Raw genomic sequence first — 22147 nt, 5'->3', positions numbered from 1 at the left:
GAGACTGTCCCCAATTAAATTTCACCTCCTTTTTATTTTAGCTAATTTAGCTGGGCCACCAGTTGGATGAAGTTGGCAATGACATTCCCAAACAAATTTATCATGCCTAAGAATCTATTGATTTGCTTCTTATTCTGTAGCACAGGGAATTTTTAAATTGGCTGCATCCATGTCTGGTTTATTCTTATTCCTTTCTCAGATGCCAGGTGCCATAAATACAATATTTCCTTCCATGCTAAGGTAAATTGGCGAATCTTAAGCTTGCAATGCGTGTGTCCCACTAATTTAAGTCACTCCCCAGACACAGAACACAAACACTCATTAACCAAATGCAAATTAAGAAGTCTAGGCAGGAGCTTACGTTTGCAATACCATGTGTGACCAAGCAATGAAGTGCTACATCCTGAATCTATTAATATGCAAACTGGCTCAATGCCTAATGCAGTGCATACATAAGAGGGGTCTGTTGGATTCACCTTGCACACACTGCGGCAGCCGCGTGGAGCCAGATGCTTCTTATGCCACTGCTGTACCCTCCAGTATCAGCTGTCCTTACGACACTCACAGAGATACCTACAGTCACGTGCCAGATGCACCTCACTCCCACAGTGCAAATGCACGTCATACAGTGCTTTCTTTTCACCCGCACACCAGATGTTTTCTGTATCAAGAATCATTTTATGTAAATCAGTGAAAAATTGTGGCTTATACAAGAATATTACCTGCAATCTATCCCTTGGCTTCAAGCTTTCAACAACATTCATAACAGCTTATGCTTCAAGACGTTTTACAGACAACACAATCACAGCTATTCTCGCCTGTTCAGTGTAATCTGCAAGGTTTTTGTTTGATAAAAATATTGTTCTATGTAGTCCTTGTATGCACACCCTATGTATTCAAACACTGTTGTTTTACAAAGCTTCACAAGAGAACAGGTACACTGAAAAATCTGTCACCAACCTTTTTAATTACCCTTGCATCAATTCTAGCATTAGCTGACATATTACACTATAGGAAATGCATAATGTGTTGGCCTGATCTTCCAAATGTACAAGCAACCATAGAATTTCCAGTACCTGATATATCTTAACAATTGACAAAACTCTAATATCTTTAATGTTGGGGAGATGGTGATTCTAAAGGTTACTAAAAGGACAGCTTCAACCTATTTGCATGCTAATATAACAATGAAAACAATCAGTTATTAATAACATAATTGGTTGGATACAAAATTATACTCACCAAGCAGCAGCAGAACACACACATAAAAGACTGTTGTGATTGGCAACCTTTCAGACCAGTGGCTCCTTCTTCAGGCAGGTGTGGTAGTCCTGCTAATGTAGAAGGCTGAACAGTGTTTGCATAATAGCTGGTATATGACATGTATCGTTATGCAGGTGGCTCTCTCTCTGCTAGTATATGTTTCATCAGTTACATGGCTATTATACGTGGGGGTAGGAGGGTGCATAAAGGACAATCACAGGGGTAGGAGCTATGGGGTAGAGAGATGGGTGCAGAAGGAGCATAGGGTCTGACAAGAATATTGCAGAGGTTGGGAGGGCAATGGAAAGCTATTCTAGGTGAGGTGGGCAAAATTTCAGACAGAATGGATCTCATTTCAGGGCATGATTTTAGGAAGTCATGGCCCTACCGAAGTAGCTTCCCCTTCCAAGCAAAGGTTGGAATAGGAAGGAGCCATCCTGGTTCTCATGGCCGTACCCCTGATCTGTTTGTATTTCTACCCCTCAAAGGTGAATAGTTGTCGGTAAGTATAAAGTTGATTCAGGTAAGTAGGAAGGATGTCACAGGTTTGGAATCAGATGGGCACTGACTCAGGAAATGTTCAGTAGCAGACAGACCATGTACTTGGGGGAGGTGGCATGAATGATGACAAGCAAGGTGTGTGGTGGGAGTGGGATGGGCATTGATTTCAGATGATCCAGGAAATGGATGGTATCTTTGATGTAGGAGGGGAGTTTTTGTACTATGGGTTGCAGGTGTTGATCAACTAAGGCAGATATATGTTCAGTGGGTGCTTTGAAGCCAGCAAATACAGTACAGCCAGGATGACTGGGTCTGTGGATCTTAGGATGAAGGTATAAGTTGGGGATGTGTGGTTTGGAGTGGGGGGGGGGGGGGGGGGGGGAGAAATCCTATGGATTGAGGTGTTAGTCCTTGTGAGGGGCCTGAGGTGTTAAATAAGGTAGGGACTACAGGTCAGTTTCAATCACAGGGCTCTTGATGGCAGATTCTGTATGTAAAGGTGTCAGACCACTGGCGTAGACCTTCATTAACATACTCCTTTCAGTCAAGTACTACAATGTTAGATCCTTTGTCTGCTAGGAGGATAATGATAGAGTCATCAGCCTTTAGGGAACGTAGAGGCTGGAGTTCTGCAGTAAGGACAGGTTAGGGTCATGTTGTAGGGACCTGAGGAAGGGTTGTGAGGCAATGCTGGATGTGAGGAATTCTTGGAAGGCTTGTAAGGGATGATTTTGAGGTAGTGGTGGTGGATCAAGTTGGAATCATGGTCTGAACTGTTCAAGGCAGGGCTCAATGTCAGGTATGGTGTTGGAAAGGTTTTGGGTTTGGGTTGCAAAGTAATATTTCCAATGGATATTACATATGAAGGAAAGGAGGTCCTTCACCAAAGTAGCATGATCAAATGCAGGTTTAGGAAATACCACTGTTCAGGTAGCTTAGGAGAAGGTGGGATAGCTTTTTGAGGTGAAGTCTGGCATGTTATTACAGTTAGAAGTTGGCTTGGCAGATGGTACCATTCAAGGAAAGATGAGGGGCAGATAACTGCAGGACTTTGTAGAAGGAGAGAAATCTGGTAGAGTGGAAATTTTCTGATGAGGCATATAAGTCACTGATTAGCTGGGTAAGAGCAAGAGAGTTCTGCATTTGAAACAGTAAAAGAGCCCGGTGTAGGGTAGGATTGCATCCAGAAACGGGGACTTTTAAGTGTTAGACCTTTTGGAGTAACTCCATGGGACAAGCAGGTTTTAAGAAACAGAATGTGGGACCTTACTTTTGATAACGCAAATGCATAACTTCGAAAGGAATGGATGCAGTATGAGATGGGATTCATCATAGCAAGAGAGGACAGTTTGGAAAGTTAAAAATCATCAGCTTTGTGGGGGGGGGGGGGGGGGGGAGGGGGGGGGGGGAAGCAGAAAAGTAATGAAAAACATTGGAAAAATTATAAAAATTCTTATGGAAATCATTTGTAAGAGGTAATGATTGGGCAATCTATATTGATACAAAAAATGATAAATGGAAAAAACTGATTGGGAAAGTTGTGAAAACACACGAAATTTTAGAAACTGGGTAAGCAGGAAGCGAAAGTCATAGGAGAAAAAGTAAACTACTTACCTTTGCAAATACAGTGACATAAGAGATGGCAATAAAAGTCGATCAGGGCAATTTGTCAAAAAACAAACGTACCAGAATGTAAAAAATTACGTATAAACAAGATAAGTGGGTGACGGAAAAGAAAATAGCTGTAAAATTTGCGAATTAATTGGTTAAAGACAATTGTTAAAAGGTCAACCAGTGCTGCAGTGAATCATAAGTTGTTGTATGAAAATTTGTTATGAACAATGGAATTGTTATATGCAAATAAAAATTGAAATGGATATGTTGACAAGCATGGAAATTGGTATTAGAAAAGATATAGGGGTAAAGCATTGATTAATCTTGGCGATGCAGATAAATAAATGAATGGAGTAGGCACTTAAGGTAGACAACAGACGATAATTTAAAGAAGACAGACGACAACAAAGACTGGCAAGTGTGTTAAATAAGATGAATGATGGCTATATGGGCTAATATAACTTTGAAAACTATCAGTTATTGATAAAATTATTTAATTGTAAATAAAATAGAAAGAAACTTCCACATGGGAAAAATATATTAAAAACAAAGATTCCAAGACTTACCAAGCAGGAAAGTGCCGGCAGACAGGCACATGAACAAAACACACAAACACACACACAGAATTGCTAGCTTTCGCAACCGATGGTTGCTTCTTCAGGAAGGAGAGGGAAAGACGAAAGGATGTGGGTTTTAAGGGAGATTTAATTGGATAGATAAAATATCTACTCACCAAGTGGCAGCAGAACACACACATAAAAAGACTGTTGTGATTGGCAAGCTTTTGCAGCCAGTGGCTCCTTCTTCAAGCAGAATGGTTGAAGGGGAAGAATGCAGAGTGAAGGAAAAGGACTGTAGAGTCTAGGAAAAGGGGTAGATATTGGGAAAGTCGCTCAGAACTACACTACGACATGTCCTTGATTCTCGCCACCCTCCTGGCTTTAATTTACATTACTGTCTTCCATCTCAACTTTTCTTCACTGTAACTACTCTTTCTCCACTCCGTTTTAGTTTTCTGTATCTTTCTTTGTCTTTCCCGTGTATTTGCCACCACCCCCTCCCACCTCTGTTATGTACAGTGTAGCTTCTCACTCTTATTAACTCATGCACTATGTTTTAGTAGTAATCTCTGTCTTGCATATTACCCTGTCTTCCACCTTTAAGCTCTCAGGTTTTAAAATCTCGTCCAATGCAGTCCCCAACAATCAATCTATCCTTTTCATCCTGTACAGTAAGTCTCCCCTGACCAATGGTTCTGGGTGACTTTCCCAATATCCACCCCTTCTCTTAGACCTCTCCAGTCATTTCCCTTCACCCTTTTTCCTTCTCTTTCAGCCCTTTTGCCTGATGAATGAGACACTGGCTTTGAAAGGTTGCTAATCACAACAGTTTTTTACGTGTGGGTTTTGCTGCCTCTCGGTGAGTATATTTTTTATCTATGCATGCTGCGACACGCTGCACCCTCTCCATCTTGACCCTCAGTAGGTTCATTCCCCTCTGCCCATTTGCCCACTGCAAAATGGAAAGGCATTGTTGAATGGCCATCAGTTCATCCAGGAAGGCCTTTATTCCAGTAGAGAACTTTGAATTTTTGTCAACTGTCCACACACCCATAATCCTATGCCAATGTTAACCACCAGAGCATGCAATCATGACTTCTGTGAAGGTGATGGGAAGGTCTCTTTTCAACAACACAATTCCATCTTGGAGGATGCACAACAAGACATGGCATGTAGTTGTTGCAGGGCTCACCTCCTACATAGTGTCAGTATTGATGTTTATTGGCTTGCCCAACACACTGGTAATTGCGGGCACAGCTTGGACATGGTACCCTCGTCCACTTCATCGCATATTTTTAATTCATATAGCCATTGTCCTTCCTTGAATATTCTAGCCACACAACACATCTTACTCCCATATTTTCCCTGCTCGGCATTGCAAATACACAAAATCTTGTAAGAAACAAGCTGAAATACACAAAACCTTGTGAGAAACAAGCTCACAAAAGCATATACAGTCACATAAAGCTTCAACTTAATCTGCTTATTATTAACATCCTACTAATTGCTCAGTACCCAGGTATACCCCAGCAAAACCACACTACCTGCTACCATTGATAAGTGCACTTGCAGCCTTTTTAGAGTGTGATTTTGAGGATACAGGGATCCTGGTGTTGTAAGTGATTGGGTTATAAATTAAGTTTGTTAGTCAACAATGGTTTACATGAGCACTTGAGCAATATACAATTCCAACATTTAGTAAGCCACTGAAACTCTTTAAAAGGCTGACGATACTCAAAGTGTCTTGCAGTTCGTATACTTAATTGTCACAGACGATTAAAGTAAGATTACATAATATAAATTACGAAAATTAGCCTGTCCTCACATTCAAATCTTTGACAGGAAATGTGATCAATGAAGGTCAAGGACTAGCCCCTCAAAATATCATAATGATTTGGATATAGCAATGTGAATGGACACTAGACCCTGCAAGATGTCCGTTACGAAAATTTAAATATAGATGTCAGGCAGTAGTCCCTTCAAACATTAAACAATTTTCACTACAAAAAAGACAAAGTAGTATTGTAATGACTTAAAAAGTCAATACAAAATTTATAAACAGATGTCGGGCACTAGCCTCTTCAAATGTTGAACAAATTTAAATACAGAAAGAATGGTGGACTCCAGCCCTTTTTGATGATAAGTCATTAAAAACAATTCATGCAGAAAAATCAGCAAATAGATGTCAGACACTATCCCCTCCAAATATTAAACAAATCTCAATATAGGAAGAATAAGTGGACACTAAACCCATTAAATGATTAGTGATTAAAAACGATCAAAACAAAAAACCAGAAAATAGAAGCCAGGCACTAGTCCCTGCAAATGTTAAACAAATTTCACTACAGACAGGATAAGCAGGCACTAACACCGTTCCATGATTAGTGATTAAAAACAATTAATGCAGAAAAATGAATAAATAGCTGCTGGGACACTAGCTCCTTCAAATGTTAAACAAAATTCAATATAGAAATGTAAGCAGGCATTAACCACTTTGAATGATTAGTGATTAAAATCAATTACTGCAGAAAAATTAGCAAATAGATGCTGGGCACTAGCTCCTTCATATATTAAACACATTTTGATATAGGAAATGTAAGTTGGGTACTATCCCTTATTTTATCTGACACGATTTTCAAACTGTTAACTTGTCTATAGACTATTATTCATAATAAAATGGCCAGAAAGCAAACAGAAATTTGAATCAGTTTCATCTTACCAAGAGAGTTCTTGGTGAATTTTACTCAATCAAACCCTTATGCACTTTGGAACTACCAGAAGCACATTGCTGGAATTATTGATCCCATTATTGGTCATCCAAAACACTGTGCTGGCGTGTGGGGAGAGAGGGGCACCTAGCATTGGAACATTTGCTGCTGCCTGCAATGAAATACCACAGCAATACAACTTGCTGCATATTTAACAGTCAACACATTTTATAAGCAACCAGTTTGATTTCACAATTCCTTCCATTGCGGCCATTGACAAGTTCCATGGGCCACAACTAACTGCTGTGTGCAGCACCACCATCATGCTATCATGGGCCAGCAGACACTTGGGCTCCCTTCTCATCATCCCACCATGAACACTCTACTGGCCATGCTGTCGACCTGGTCCTGCCTCGCTCTACCGGTGGCTCCCTCTACCGAGTGCTGTCCTCACTCACAGGCAACTGACCACAGCTCCACTTTCCACCACTTAAAAGGGCTTATTTTCAAGTGCATGTGCCTCCAATCTGCCAACCCATCATGTGATCTCTGGCAATACCTGCACTGAATATCGACACATTGCACCAAATGTAACATTAGCAGACTTTTACTTCTTTATCTGACCATACTTTATGTGAACATTATTTACATCAAAATTTAAAAATTGCTGTCACTCACACCCCCTCCTTGCTGATAACCCATATTATCATCCTTAGTCACTGTTTTACATAATTCGCTGAACCACACTCTTAGTCAATCCTTAAAGATATCACTTTTCTGTTTAACACCTACTTGTTTCGTTTTGACTGAAACTCAATAGCCAATTTTGTTTTAACAAATCCCAATGATATAATTCAGACTCCTCATTAATCTTCTTACTATTTTCATTCCCTACTTTTACATATTTCATTTTCACTTACTTAAAGTTCATTTGCTTGCAAATCATTACATTATTGTTAATTACTAATGATTTGCTTTCTTCTTCTATCTTACATTCAATTCCAATACTATCAACTTTGTCAAGAATATAATTCATTAACTGTGCTCATTCTTTTTAACATTATTAAGTAAACCAATATTTCTTCTGAACTACCCCCAGATTCTGAATATCACCAATATTTCTTTGCTCTGTATCAGAAATCAGTTCATCATCATCATTATCAGAACAATTTGGATGTACTTATTTCAGCAAGATAACAAAGAACCACATGTTGCCTGCTCTACCCTGGCCTAATCAGATACAGACAAAATTTGATTGTTGCCCTGGCCAGCACATTCTTCAGATCACTCACTCTTTGAAAATATTTGGTTACCAGTTTCTGAGAGACTATCTGTTCACCACTCTCCATCCACTACCATTGCTGAACTATGGTGTAACGTTGAAGCAGATGGAATGGCACCTGTCATCCAAGCTCTGTACAGCTTAGTTCCCAGCAAAGTTGTGAACAGTGAATTTCTACTGAATCTGCATGACATGATGATGGATGACAACACTGCATTGTTGACTCTTTTACCAAGTTCCCAGTGGTGGCACCAGCTTTCATGGCTTGCAGCAATGATCTCAAGGTATGTGTTGCCTTTAAATAAAAATTGAAATGTATCAGATGATTTAGGCAAACAGCTATCTGGGTTGCTTTTTGTTTAGCATTCAATGCCTGGGGTATCCATTGGCTGCAGGCTTTACAATAGCCTAATTCCTGATGAATAATGTTTGCAAGTTACTGAAGCTGATGTTGAGATCATTTGCTAGCGCATGAATGGCTGTATGCCATTCTGCCTTAAACACATCATCAACTGCCCACTTGTTTGTAATCAATGAGGCTGTCCTCCTTGATCGACTGGCATCTTGGGTCAGATCACGGCCAGCATGGAACTTCGGGCACTTTTGACTGACATACTGTCCCATGAACATTCTTCATTATCCAGTGGATGTCTATTGGTGTTTAACATTTGGCAGTTTGGATGCATTTGGCAATAATGTTGTTATAATTCACAATTATGTGTTTACCATATGCACATCAGGAAGATATGATTACCACACTAATCAGTTATCTACATGTCATTGCTTTTATACCTGAATCAGAGTCATGCTGGTTTGCGAGTACACTACAGCAATGCCTTCGAACAAAAGTTTTTTGATCACCCTGTATAGCATCTAAATAGTTAATTACTTACCCTCTCAAACTGCTTTTTGGTTTTAATTAGTGTCACATTTTCTGTTATAGATTTAAAGAAAAATCATAATTCATATCACAGAAAGACATACGTGTGGCTTTGTGGTAATGCAACAATTTTATTTTCACGTGACTACTACAAGAAATGGTTTTTTGAAAAGTTAGTCTCTCTTTCAGGTAAGTTTGATTATAGTGTAAGGCTTTAAGGCATAGGCGAAAAAGAGTTTACATAATTTACTTTGCTCTTCTAAACAAGCAGTGGTAGTATAGCAATATTTGAATTAGATAAGAAAATATGAGGCTAAAATGCAACGAACATAAAAATCTCAGTGATAGAGAACTATAAAACCCATTAATAGACAAATGTTTAGGTTATGTTGTATGGTATGAGTAATGACTGAAATAAAAACCAGAGGTCTTATGTTATCTCGACATATATTTGGACAAAACTGTCTCCCTGTATTGCACCCATGTTACCAAGCTAAGTACCTCCTTAATAAAAAGTTCTTGGGTTTCCAGCTGTGTCAAGTGGTTAAAGTTCCATGCACTTTCAACCAAGGACTCCTTGCTCATTGTTAAATGATATGACTGCCAGTGGGCTGCTGGTGTGCACTTATATACACTAACGTTGACTCAGTGTTCAATGTGCCCACTTCAGTCTCACAATCAGTGGATCCCATGGCACACTGAGTTGTAGGCCACCATTGTCTCAGAAGCCATTAATGGGACAATGATAGAGGTTTTATCCTATCTGGGGTCTGATTTCTAAAGCATGCCTAACTAAGGTGGACTTCTTGTGGCAGCATAGGTGATAAAACCTTGCATATTCCTTCCTGTGTTGTTCTGCAATTTTTCTGACAGGCCAAACTTGTATCTTGTAGATCAGAGGTGTTTTGAGACCTGTTGCATCTTTAACTGGTCTCAGTGATTATCAGATTTTTGTTGTAGGCCTGAAGATTGATTTGATATTGTGTCTTTTTATATGATAAGATGGAAGGGCATCCCATTGTTGTGGATCATCAGGGGATGACCTAAGTGACTGAGAGAGAAGATTGATGACCACACTGTATTCCTTTGAAGAGCACATGAGGAGTTCAGACATCTTTCTTATGATGTTTTGGGTTGCTTGGGAGCTTCTGACAGGGGCCCTCATCCAGTAGTGAACAGATCTTCATATCATAGTTAGCATATTCTATAATTAGGGGTGCATTACCCTTGTCAACTGGAAGTAATACAGTGCCTTCATCATTGCGTAGTGTGCACAGGCCATTGCACCCAGGCCTGACTATGCTGGGTACCAGTAGCTTTGATTTTGTGAGAGTGAAACTTGCTTCATGTATAAATATCATCCACTGTTTCACTGGGGAGCTATGAAACACAATAATAGAGAAATGTTTTGGTTACATTGTATGGTATGAGTAATGACTGAAATAAAAACCATAGGTCTTATGTTATCTTGACATATATTTGGACAAAACTGTCTCCCTGTAGGACTTGTGGACTGCTTGTTTGATGAGACACAATGCTCTGTGCTGAGTTAACTCCATTTTTAAGTGTTAACATTGCACCCTTGTCAAAATCTCTTGTCATGAAGTTGATGATAGTGCATTCTGAAGATCTGTGGTCCACACCATGTTGTTGTTGTGGAAGGTGGCTTAACTTTGCTTTCTGCTTGTCGGTGCTTCATTTCTGTGATGACTTTTATTGGGAAGTCATAGCTGCATTGAACCAATCCAAAGCTGTGAGTATCCTTGATAATTGCAGATTAAAGGCCATAAGAGCGGAGATGGCAGTGTTGCATGTTGGGATGCCATAGCGAATTACGTAATAATGTTCTAGTCATAGCAGCACAGTAGGAAAGCTCAAAAAAATAGCCTTCTTGAACAAGGTTACCTCAGATGCTTAACACTGTACCACTTTTCCTACCAGTTGATGTATGTAATCCAGTTCACCATGGAGGCAAAAAAGGCAGTGCATTGTCCTTCCTTGATGTCCTCCAAAAACAAAATGGATGCCTTGACCAAAGCGCCTATAGAAAACTTACTCACATCGATCTGTATTTTCAAGCCATCGGCCATTATCACATGACATAGAAGCATACTATGTTGCAAACATTGATAGATTGTATAAGAATGATATCACATGCTGATAACCTGCCTGATGGGCTGAGCAACTTACCTAGGTCTTCAGGGACAACAGTTACAAGGTTTACCAAATAAATGAAATTATCTCAACAAGATTCACAATGAAATGACTGATGATGGGTGTGAAGAAAAACTTGCCATTGTTTGGGATCATGTCAGGCATGATAACCCACAAGATGAAATCAATCTGCTGGCCACTGACACATATCTGGGAATTACCGAGACCAGTTGAAGATGCAGCAGGTCTCAAAACACTTGGGGGTCAACAAGAAATCTTGCTAGTGTAACAAGTCTTACATTGTACAAACAACTCAGAAAGGAGCATGAGTTGCTTAATCACTTACACTACTCTATGAACTCTGCTTTATGTTAGCATGCATTAGAAACTGGTCACTGGGTCAAATTTGATGAAAACTCTGTCATGGCTTGCATTAATGGCTTCTGGAGCTGTGTAATTAAAGAATCTATCAAAATACAAATCACCACTTAATAGATATGGTAGCCTGTGGCTTGACATGGTGTGAGGTGTGCTAACAGAGCTAAACAAGAAAAATTATCCTGCTGGAGCATTCTGTAACATTGTTGAAGGCTTTGATTTTATGGATAAAAAATTATACTTATCAAACTAAAGTGTTCTGGCATTCATGGAATCCCTCTTGCACAGATTGCCTCAATAACAGAAAGCAGAGGGCCACATTAACAGGCTCTTATCTTGGGTATGAAAATAACTGCTGAATGGGGGAATTTCACCAGTGTATGATTAAATTCCCTAAATGTAAGCAACCTTATAGCCACATTAAAGTAATGTCACTAAAGTAACTGTTATCTCCAGAAGTACAACTATGCAGTTTTTACCAACAATTATTTCATTCTGTTTTTAAATGCTGAAAATATTTCAAATGTGTCATTGAATCTACAAGGGCTCTTGATAAAATCAGGTTTGCCCAGCTGTATCACTTCTGCTAAACCAAAAGCTACATATAGTCATTTAATAATATGAGCCCAAAAATTTAAAATTGTTCAGATTTATGTTGTATACAAATCCTGGAAAGATGTGTTCAGTGAAGAAAATATTCTAAGCAAAATTATTTCTTGACATTGTGGCCTGTTATTTTAATATTGCCTTTCCCCTTTAAGGACTAACTCATAGCACAAATAGAGAAATTTATAAAGACTGGATTATGAAGGAAGTAATCAGCTCCTGTGCTGCACAAAGCAAACTATGACCCCAATTTTCATATATTTTTAAAAAATGCAAAAGGATATGTAGTACAACAATAATGGAAATTTGTGGATGAAGCAGTACATAAAATAAGGGAAAGGTAGCCACTCATTTATAGTGGATCAATGTGTGGAGCATAGTAACGCATAGCAGAAAGCAGCATTCACACTTAAGTTTCAAGCACTAGCTCTTTTTCCAGCAATAGTATGTGCATTCACACAAACAACCACAGACACACCCAAGTGCACATTTCCATGGCCTCAGCAAGACTAATTATTAATACTCAATATCTGTTGACAAGTCATAAGTAAGGCTAAAAAATTGCATTTAATAATTATATGAAAGAACTCTAACAACATAAGTAAGGCAGTCTGGGGTGTTAGAGGCATCCTTGGAATCAGAATATTTAAAGAGAGTCCAGATCATCTAACACATAATGAAACTAAAATATCAGATACAAAGGGGATATATGGAGCTTACAATAAATGTTTTCATGTAGGGCTTCTAATGTTTCATTATAGGTTTCTGAATGTAAGTTTAAAAAATATGGGACATCAGTGTTTCTGACGGCAGTAACTCTAGAAGAAGTGTTGGAAATTAGACAATGACTTAAAATGGAATATTCACAGAGAAAAGCTGCTAAAAAATTGAGCAGTCTGTGCTCAGCTTTTCAGATTCTTAGTCAGTTCTGTGATATCTCAACAGTCAGAGATCTAGTTGAATAATGACAATATTATGAAAAGGAAAGATTGCTACTCACCACATTGAGGATATGTTGAGTAACAGACACGCATAACAAAGAGACTGGCATACATGTTGAGCTTTTGGTCAAAAGGCCTCTTTATAAAGTAGACACAACTCACATGCACATGACCACTGTCACTGGCCACTGGCCTCAGCATGTCTGATTAGTGCTTCTGTGAAATGTCTTGTGTTCTGTGCTGTAAAAAAAGGCCTTTTGCCAAAAACTCAATATGTATGGCAGTCTTTTTCCTGTGTGTGTCTGCAACTCATCATATGCTCAATATGGCGAGTAGTAACCTTTCCTTTTCATAATATTATCATCATTACAATGGATTTTCCATTGTTGAGATGTTACAGAACTGACTAAGAGTGTGACAAGCATAGAACAGACTGCTCAATTTCTTTAGCAGTTTTTGTCTGTGAATACTCCATTGTAGGTCACTGTCTAAACACATCCCAACAACTTTAATCTCATTGACTTGCAATGTTTCAACATTGATTAGTATGGGCTCCATTAAGGTAGGGTGATTTTGGGAGGCACTGAAAAGCATATGAGAAGTTTGCATTTTTTAGTAATAGTCTGTTTCTATGTATCCAGAAAAACAAACTATTACTAAGCAAACAGGTTCAATTCTCAGCTGGGTTGGAGATGTTATCTACTCAGAGATTGGATGTCGTGTTGTTCTCATCATCATTTCATCATTATCAACACACAAGTTGCCAAAATGGTGGCAGTTAAAAGTACTTACACTATGCAGCCAAACAACCCCAAATGGTGTCTCCTGGCCGATAACACCATTCTATCACTTCGCTTCGTGTATTCAGAAAATTACCCTGTTGATAAAATCTGTTTCTACATCCTCTACAATCTTGAGAGATGGTTTTTAGAAACGGAGGTTTGTGGCATCTGCTAATAACACAGGTAAGGCATTAGGCAGATTCAGAGGAAGGTCATTGATAAATAAGAGGAAAAGTAAGGGCTCGAGAACTGAAGCTGAGTTATCATTGTTTAGTTGGATAGTTCTTTAATACTATCTTTGTATAAGAATTCAACTACCTTCCTCCTTAGTGAGGTATGTTTGACACCTTGCATTACAAGTGCTTCTAATGCCAAATAACTAATAAATGAAAGCACCAGTTTACTTTTGTTCTACAATATATTGTAGAGCAAAAGCAAACTGGTGCTTTCATTTATTATAATGTTGTTCTACCAAGAACCAATGGAAGGTTCTGTGAACATGCCAGATAACTGGTTTTTCAATTAACAGACAGTGATCCACTGAGTCAAAGACTTTAGTCAGGCCTATGAAAAGATCAGAGACAGACTCAGGACTTGGATCAATAAAAGAAAATAAAGATTCATTTATGGAGCTTTTTTTGTAAAAACCAAACTGATACAGGCAATATTTATCAAGGAATGAAATTACATGGCACTACATCACTTTTTATTTAATCTTTGATAATTGTTAACATTATTTATATCTCCCTTCTTGAAAAGAGGGATAACTTTAGCAATTTTGAAAACACCAGGAAAACAGCCTGCAGTTAGGGAACCGTTAATTTCATCACAAAGTGGAATTACAATTTTAATTATAATTTAATTAAAAAATCACATTTTCCATCAATATTAGATGAAAAGGGTGTGCTACTTCCACTGATAATGTACAGCACTTCTTCTTGAGTTACTGCTGTCAGAAATTGTGATGTACCAGATTTTATAAACTCAGTGGGAAATGACAGTGCAGATGAAGTAGCCTGTGATGAAATGTTAGAAGTAATAGTTGAAAAAACTTGTTACAGGCTTCAGTTATCTCCATTGAATCTGCTATTTTAGTTACATTTTGTGCTATATGATCTGGACCTCCTTTAAAACCTCTAATTTCATGGTTGCCTCTAATAACATCCCAGACTACCTTACTTACATTGTTAGAGTTTTTTATATAATCATTATTTGAAATTTTTTAGCCTTACATATGACTTGCCCAGCAAGTACCGATAATCAGTATTGTTGTGGCAATGAGAGTGTGGACTTGGGTGCCTGTGGGGCTGCGTGTGTAAGTATGCATACTATTGCTGGAAAGAGAATTAGTGTGAATGCTTTTTTCTTTTATGTGTTACTGTGCCCCATACGTGGATCCACTATTGGTGAGTGATTGCCTTTTCCTTATTTTATGTACTGCTTATCCATTAGTTTCCATTATTGTTATACTATGTGTCTTTTTGCAGTTAAAGAAAAAAAATGAAAACTACGATCATAGTTTCCTTTATGTAGTGCAGTAGGCAATTATTTCCTATGTAATCCACCTTTTATAAATTCCTTTATTTGAGCTATGTGTTACTTATCCTTTAAGAGGAAATGCAGTATTAAAGTAATGGGCCATACTGTCAAGAAATATTCTTGCTTTATAGTATCTTCCTCATTGAACACATTCTTCCATGATTTGTGAGACAACATAAACCTTAACAATACCAAATTTTTGGGATCATAGTATTAAACACCTGCACAGTGGAACATCACATAGGCAGCATAATTCACTCAAGAATCTGACTTAGTGTGAAACACTTGTTAAGTGAAACAGTTTATCCCATATAAATTAATGTAAAATATGGTAATGCATTCCATGCAGAAAAAGTACTGAAAGTTTTATTCTATTCACGCCATTTATTCAAAGAAAATTATATGTACAGTATTATATACTTTATAGCTCATGATACATAACCAATTATTTTTTCTAGGAAGCTATGTATAGTCATTTGATTCTGCCAACAATCCAACACTTGACAAAATGTGACACAGCATTATCGTCAAATAAATTTGTAGCATGCATAGCCACTACTGTATTTGGGTGATGATTTTCAATGTATGATGCAACTGAAGGTTGCTGCTTTGCTGTTCATATTGTTGAATGTTTCCTGTACCACGTGCAAACAGCTGTTGATGTCATATTAAATTTTTATCACTTGCTATGTGAAACGTTGTTCATTAAGTGAGGGTTTTTTTTTTACAATTTGTTTTGCTCATTATGTGAAGTGTGCATTATTGGTGGTGCTCATTAAGCAAGGTTCCACTGTATGTTCCTTTTGACCTGTCAGAGGTGATACAGCAAGGAAACTCTAAGTTTATCAAGAGCTCATGGTGATCAGATGAACCATTTGAAATATTTTTAACATTTAATAACAGAGTGAAGTAATTATTACTAAAACCTGCATCAATAGTACTACTGTAGATAGCAATTATTCCAGTGGGATTACTTAAAGGTAACCAAGAGGTTGCTTACATCAAGTGTGATACAATGGAGAAATTAACATTTAAGTCACTACATAAAATAATTTGGTTTTCCTTTAGAATATACACAGGTCATGACACATTCCAGATATTATAAAAGCTTTGAAGAAATTCTACCAGATGATCTGCATATGCAAATAATGATTACTTTATTATCAATAAAAGTTAAATTCACACTAGCTTTTCTTCCATTGTCATGGACAAAGCTGTTTGTGCATTAATTATTAAAGTTACTTTTGATGTATAAAACTGACTGATAAATGTAATCATATGGTGTAACTAAAATCCTCAGAAATTTGAATACATCTTTACAGTGAGCTGATCTGCTATTTATGGTTATTATTCTTATAGCCATTTTCTGTAGTTTGAAAACTGTGTTCATATTTTGTGCATTTTTTCACAGAAAAGAATGTCGTCGCTAAGAACTGAGGGTACATATGCATATTATGTAACTAAAAGGCACTGAAAATTACAAACCGTTTCTCCTCCTTTATGGAATCTAAAGAACATGATGAGTAAAACAGTGAATGAACTGAACTTTTAGAAAATATACTACTTGTAGTGTAGTCGCTGCACTTTTCTAGATCACACTGTAAAGGCAAAATAAATACCCCCTCGACTAAAATATGGTCAACAAACTTTAACTAAGTAAGAATTTTGCATTAACTAATTACTTTACTGGACTAGACAATACAATCAAAACAGTACTGATACAAAACAGTACAGCTTACTCACAATGTAGATCAAAGGCCAAGAGGCTGAAATGAAACTGTCACATTCAAATATCAGAGACAAGACTATCAAAAACTGTTATCTAACTAGTCATTTTTATAAAATGTGCCTGCTTTATGCAAAATTTTGCAGAACATCAATGAAAATCGTACTTACAACTAGACATGTTGAATTCCGAACAGGTGCAGTGAAAACACTGTTACACATTTAGGTTGCAGCCAAAGCCGTCTTCAGAGAAGGAAACACACACAAACACACACTTACAAGCAAGCACACCTGATGTGTATATGACAGCCACCACCAGTATCACAGACCAGAATGCAACTGTCATGTGAACAAAAGCAACAGCCTGGAGGGGGTGAGGAAGATGAAGGGATAGCAGGATGCAGGAGGAGGGAGAGCAGAGCACTGTCTTGTGGGGCATACAGGGTCCAGATGAAGGCATGAGAAGATTGTCACCAGGCACAGTGTAGAGAGCTGTGGGGAGGGATATGGGGAGCAGAAAAGAAGAGGAGCAGGGAAGGGGAAAGACAGGTGGGAACTTTAACAAAGGGTGGCACACAGTCAAATTGAGAAGATGTGGATAAGGAGAAGTTGATAGGACAGAAGAGGCGGAAACTGTTGGGTGGAGAGTGTAGGGGCAGTAGGTTACTGTAAGTTGAGGCCAGGACAATTCTAGGAGCAGGGAATATGTTGTAAGGGTAACTCCCATCTGCCTAGTTCAGAAACGCTGGTGGATCCAGATGGCCCAGATTATGAAGCAACAGTTCAATTCAAGCACATTATTTTCAGCTGCATGTTGTGACATTGGGTGATCCACTTTGCTCTTGGGCACAGTCTGGCAATGGCCATTCATCCTGGCCATACTGTGGCAAACCATGCAGCTGAAGAGAATATGCTTCATTTCAGTGAGTACTTCACAACCCAGTCCATCTGGTTTCCTCTCCGCACCACCAAATTTTCTGAACTGCACAGTTGAGAGTTATCCTTACAATACATTCTATGCTCTCAAAATTGTTCCAGTGTCAACCTCTGGTAATCTACAGCCTCCACACCCTCCACCCAACAATTTCCACCCCTTCTGTCCTATCATCTCCTCTGTATTCTTGTCCTTTTACCGTCATCGTGTGTCACCATCTGCCAATGCAACTGCCGATCTTTCCCCTTCCATTTTCAGCTCTCCTCCCCCTTCCCATCTCCCTGCCCACAGTTCTTGACACTGCACATGGTGGCAGAGAACCTCTTCCAAAGTCTTCGATGTAAACACTCCAAAAACGAATACACAGAATCCACTTCTGATGGCTCTAGTGTCTCATTGTTTACACATGGAAAGCATAGAGGCCTGAAGATTGCATTGCTGAGATGCCAGCACCGATTTTCTAATCAAAATAGCTTCTCCCTGGCCCATTGTGAAGAGTGAAGGTTCATCTCAACATCATAACTGTAGACCCATGTCTCACCACCAGTTATGATTCTATTCAGGAACATCTCATTCTTATTTTTGCAATCCAAAAGCTCTTCACAGATTGGAAGAGTAATGTCTTTCTCATCTTGACTCATGAGGCATGCGACAAACTCAGTGGTAACACTGTGTGACACAATGTTGTACTTAGCACAGCACTGAACAATAACTAGCAGATGTACAACAATGGAACTTCTGGCATTTACACATTAAACAGAGGTGTGTGCAGGGCTGCCAACCACACTTTGCTCCAATACACCATTGGCGTGAAATTATGAATATTCCAGAATTTCTTGAACTGATCTTATAAATGGCCAGTTTCAATTAAGTATTCATGATAATGTTCCAAATTAGAACAGTAAGACGTGGTGCAACAACCTCTGATAACTTATTCTTGGCCTAAACATCTTTAGTGATATGGAGGTTGCTGATGCCGGGTAGTGTGTTTATTGCATATATAATGTTTCATTTTGTTTGCTACATGACAGTCAACATTTCTTTTCTAAGAAATCATTGACCTTTCTGCATCTGTGGATGGGACAAGATTGACAATATATTTTTATTATTGCTTGTCATCCACCAGCAAACTGACATTCAATCACCTGGCAAAATTTTACTGTAATCAGAAACCATGGAGGATGGCATTACTCTTGTATTGTAATTATTATTAATAAATGCGCTCACATCTTTTTGTCTGTTGCCTACAAAGCACTCATGATCCATTGGATTGAAATCACTTACAGCCATGACATTAGAAGCCTGCAATCATCCTCCATGTTTATGTTTCCCACATGCTTAACAATTTGAGTGGTCTCCTTTCTGAAGTATCTTCCTGGCCAGCACACTTGCTTCTGACATTGTCCAAAGAAAAAATGTTCACTTAACTGAGCTTGCACATTGATACTGAAATGTGCTAGGGCTCCATCGTGCTGAAACAACATATTGCTGCACCTAACAAGAAGTATTATATCCAGCAGTTCCATAAATGTGATAAGTAGTAACTAATGGGAACTCCTTCAGTGTGGCATGTTGGCAGAAGTGCGGATACTACAAGACAATTACTACATATTTCAGGAGAAAAAACTTCTGTTGATGAGAGTTACTGTAGGTCCTTGTAGCCCCAGCTGTGCCTTTGTGAACTGATACACTTAGAAGTATGTATGGAGCATGCCTCATTTGTAAATAATGTGTACTTCTGGAAGGTGGTGTCATTAGGATTTTGATCAATCAACCACTGTGTTAACAACTTCTAATAGTGGTACACATGCAGATTATACTCCTTCAGCACCTTCTGAATGGTTGCATGATTTATGCCAACAGCACTCCAGCTGGTTGGAGGTGTATAACTAAATGTTTCGGTCACAACATTCGATATACAGTTTCCTCACATTGCCTTTTCTGCTGAAAGGTCCTCATGATGATGATTTCCTGTTTCTTGAAGGCAGTAATGAAGTGCAGCATAGACAAGTGGTGTGGATGCTTTGAGATGCTTGGCCACTTGTGGGGTGGTGGTGTATTTTTTCTTATCACATTCACCTGCTCCCAGAATGCAGATCACTGTGCATCACTTCTAGACATTTTGTTTCACTGAATGAGAATGAAAATGTATCTCAGATACTAATACAAGTCTTGAACTCACCCTCACATCAAGAGCATGTAACCTGTTCAGAGGTAACATGTACATATTGAGAAAGAGTTACATGTAGTCTTCATTCTGCTTGCTGACATCTGTGCTTCCACTAAGAGAAAAATTCTTATTTAATATTGGCATGAAGAAATAAAGCAATATCACAAAGAATATAATTTAACGCAGTTATAATAAAAAGTTTGTGTTGTATAAGCTGTTTTGATCAAAAAATTCAAAAAAATAAAACCTTATATAATTGTTTAATATATCATCAGCAGCAAACACTGTTTAAGTTAGGAAACTCAATGTAAGTTCTATTAATCACAGTTACTGCTCTCATTAAACATCAGCCAGTTTAGTCAGTAATATCTTTTCCAATCTTTAAATTGGAAATTTTAATCCTTCACTTGTCATGTGGGCTTTGGATACAAGCAGCAGACAAGAACTCACAAACAGTCTGAAGCAATAGTCTCTTTAGATTTTCATAAACTCTGCATGGAGGATCATATCCAGAAACTGTAAATGGAATACAAACATAACCTCTTCCACAACATGGAAGCTTTTTCCAAATACCACAATCTGAGGCTCGCATTACCTAGATACAACACAGGTGACAGTTATGCATTTGGATTACTGCACTCTGCATGTCTCGCAACTACCATCATGAATTCCTCACCATGTCTGACTATGTGAACTCGTCTCTCTGTCTATAATAATAGTGTTGCTTTTGTCACTTGGTGCAAACAATTTTAGAAGAACTCAACTTCTCACCACAAGCTCCTCCACATGCCAAGGCAAAAAACACTTATGCGCACCACCAAATCTGAAATATGGTTCCAAATTAAGGCTCTGTTTCATTACTGATTTTTTCTTACATTAGATAATGGTTTCTGTAATACACCGGCCTAATTTGAGATATCTATTTAAATAATAATGTCCCCTACAATTTTTATGGAACTTGTCATAGTCCTTCTCCTCTGAACTTGCAGCTTCCAAACTTCTGAATCAAGCAAAATTACATTCATTATTTTGATAATTTGTACAACTATTATTCTATATCTGCAATAAGTTGCTGAGATTTATACTTGCTAACTTATTTCCAAGGGACAGAAAGTCTATAACACTTTGGCTAGTTCTCAGCCAAATACTGCATTTTCAACGAAAACACAAAAAATAAGAAAAGTAGCACAATAAGGACTTCGGGGTGATTATTTTATGATAAAATACATCTATTGTCAAAATTTCAGTTTCACAGCTTTAATACTTGTTGCCTCTAATTACGAAAATTAGTGGTTTTTACTGAAACTATGGATGCTACAACATGCATTATACTAATTATTATAAAACTTTTTGAATGTCTGTTTTGCACAATCTCTTAGATGCACACATGATCAGGCACTTCACATACTTGTCACAGTAGACGAGAAGAGGGAAAGAGGATCCTACTCTCTCTTGTGCTCTGTGCTCTCTTGCACACAAAGTAAGCTAGCTAAGTCACTAGCTTCTCCACACTTTGATTTACAGTATGCATAATTAGAGAGCTAGGTACCCTAGCCACTAGACCATCTCACCCAGGAGGCTTGGGTTCGATTCCTAGACCCAGCAATGCATAATTTGTTTCAATAATACTTAGAAATCACAGTCTACTGACATGGGTGCTATTGCAAGTACAAGTGCAAGAAAACGAGTATCTGAAGTCTGAGATAACATTATGTAAAACAAAGTTAATGAAAATCAAATTACATTATGAACATTATATTGAAACTGAGTGTTGTTGAGACACTAATTGTTGCCACAGAACCCAATAGTATCACATATCACAAGGGAAAATATTCAGTGGGCAGTGAAAGGGAGCTGTAATAGCTCATCTGTCAAGGGTTATTTTGCTGCCTAAGTAGCAGAGTTCTTTAACTTAATCTACTTTGTGATCACCAATATGATGTTAAGATTCTACCATTCCCTTTTCTGCTATTTCTCATTACTTTCATCTCTCTTTGATTTACTCTCAGTCCATATTCTGTACTCTGAGACTGTTCATTCTATTCAACATATCATGTAATTCTTGACTTTCACTGAGCATAGCAATGTCATCAGTCTCTGTAAAAGTGTT

The 22147-nt window shown here is 38.2% G+C and overlaps 1 protein-coding gene across 1 annotated transcript in view; it reads left to right on the top strand.

Moving 5' to 3' along the window:
* The window catches only part of LOC126267779 (uncharacterized), a 185794-nt gene that overhangs the window by 13590 nt on the left and 150057 nt on the right, over positions 1 to 22147 (top strand). Inside the window, exon 2 of the mRNA XM_049973083.1 lies at positions 8872 to 8997. Coding sequence (XP_049829040.1) covers positions 8872 to 8997 — 126 coding nt within the window. The remainder of the gene's footprint in view (positions 1 to 8871; positions 8998 to 22147) is intronic.

Source organism: Schistocerca gregaria, chromosome 4, assembly GCF_023897955.1.
Source record: "Schistocerca gregaria isolate iqSchGreg1 chromosome 4, iqSchGreg1.2, whole genome shotgun sequence".
NCBI classification, from domain to species: Eukaryota; Metazoa; Arthropoda; class Insecta; order Orthoptera; family Acrididae; genus Schistocerca; species Schistocerca gregaria.
Note: the sequence above shows the minus strand (reverse complement) of the source record. Positions and strands in the feature narration are given on the sequence as shown.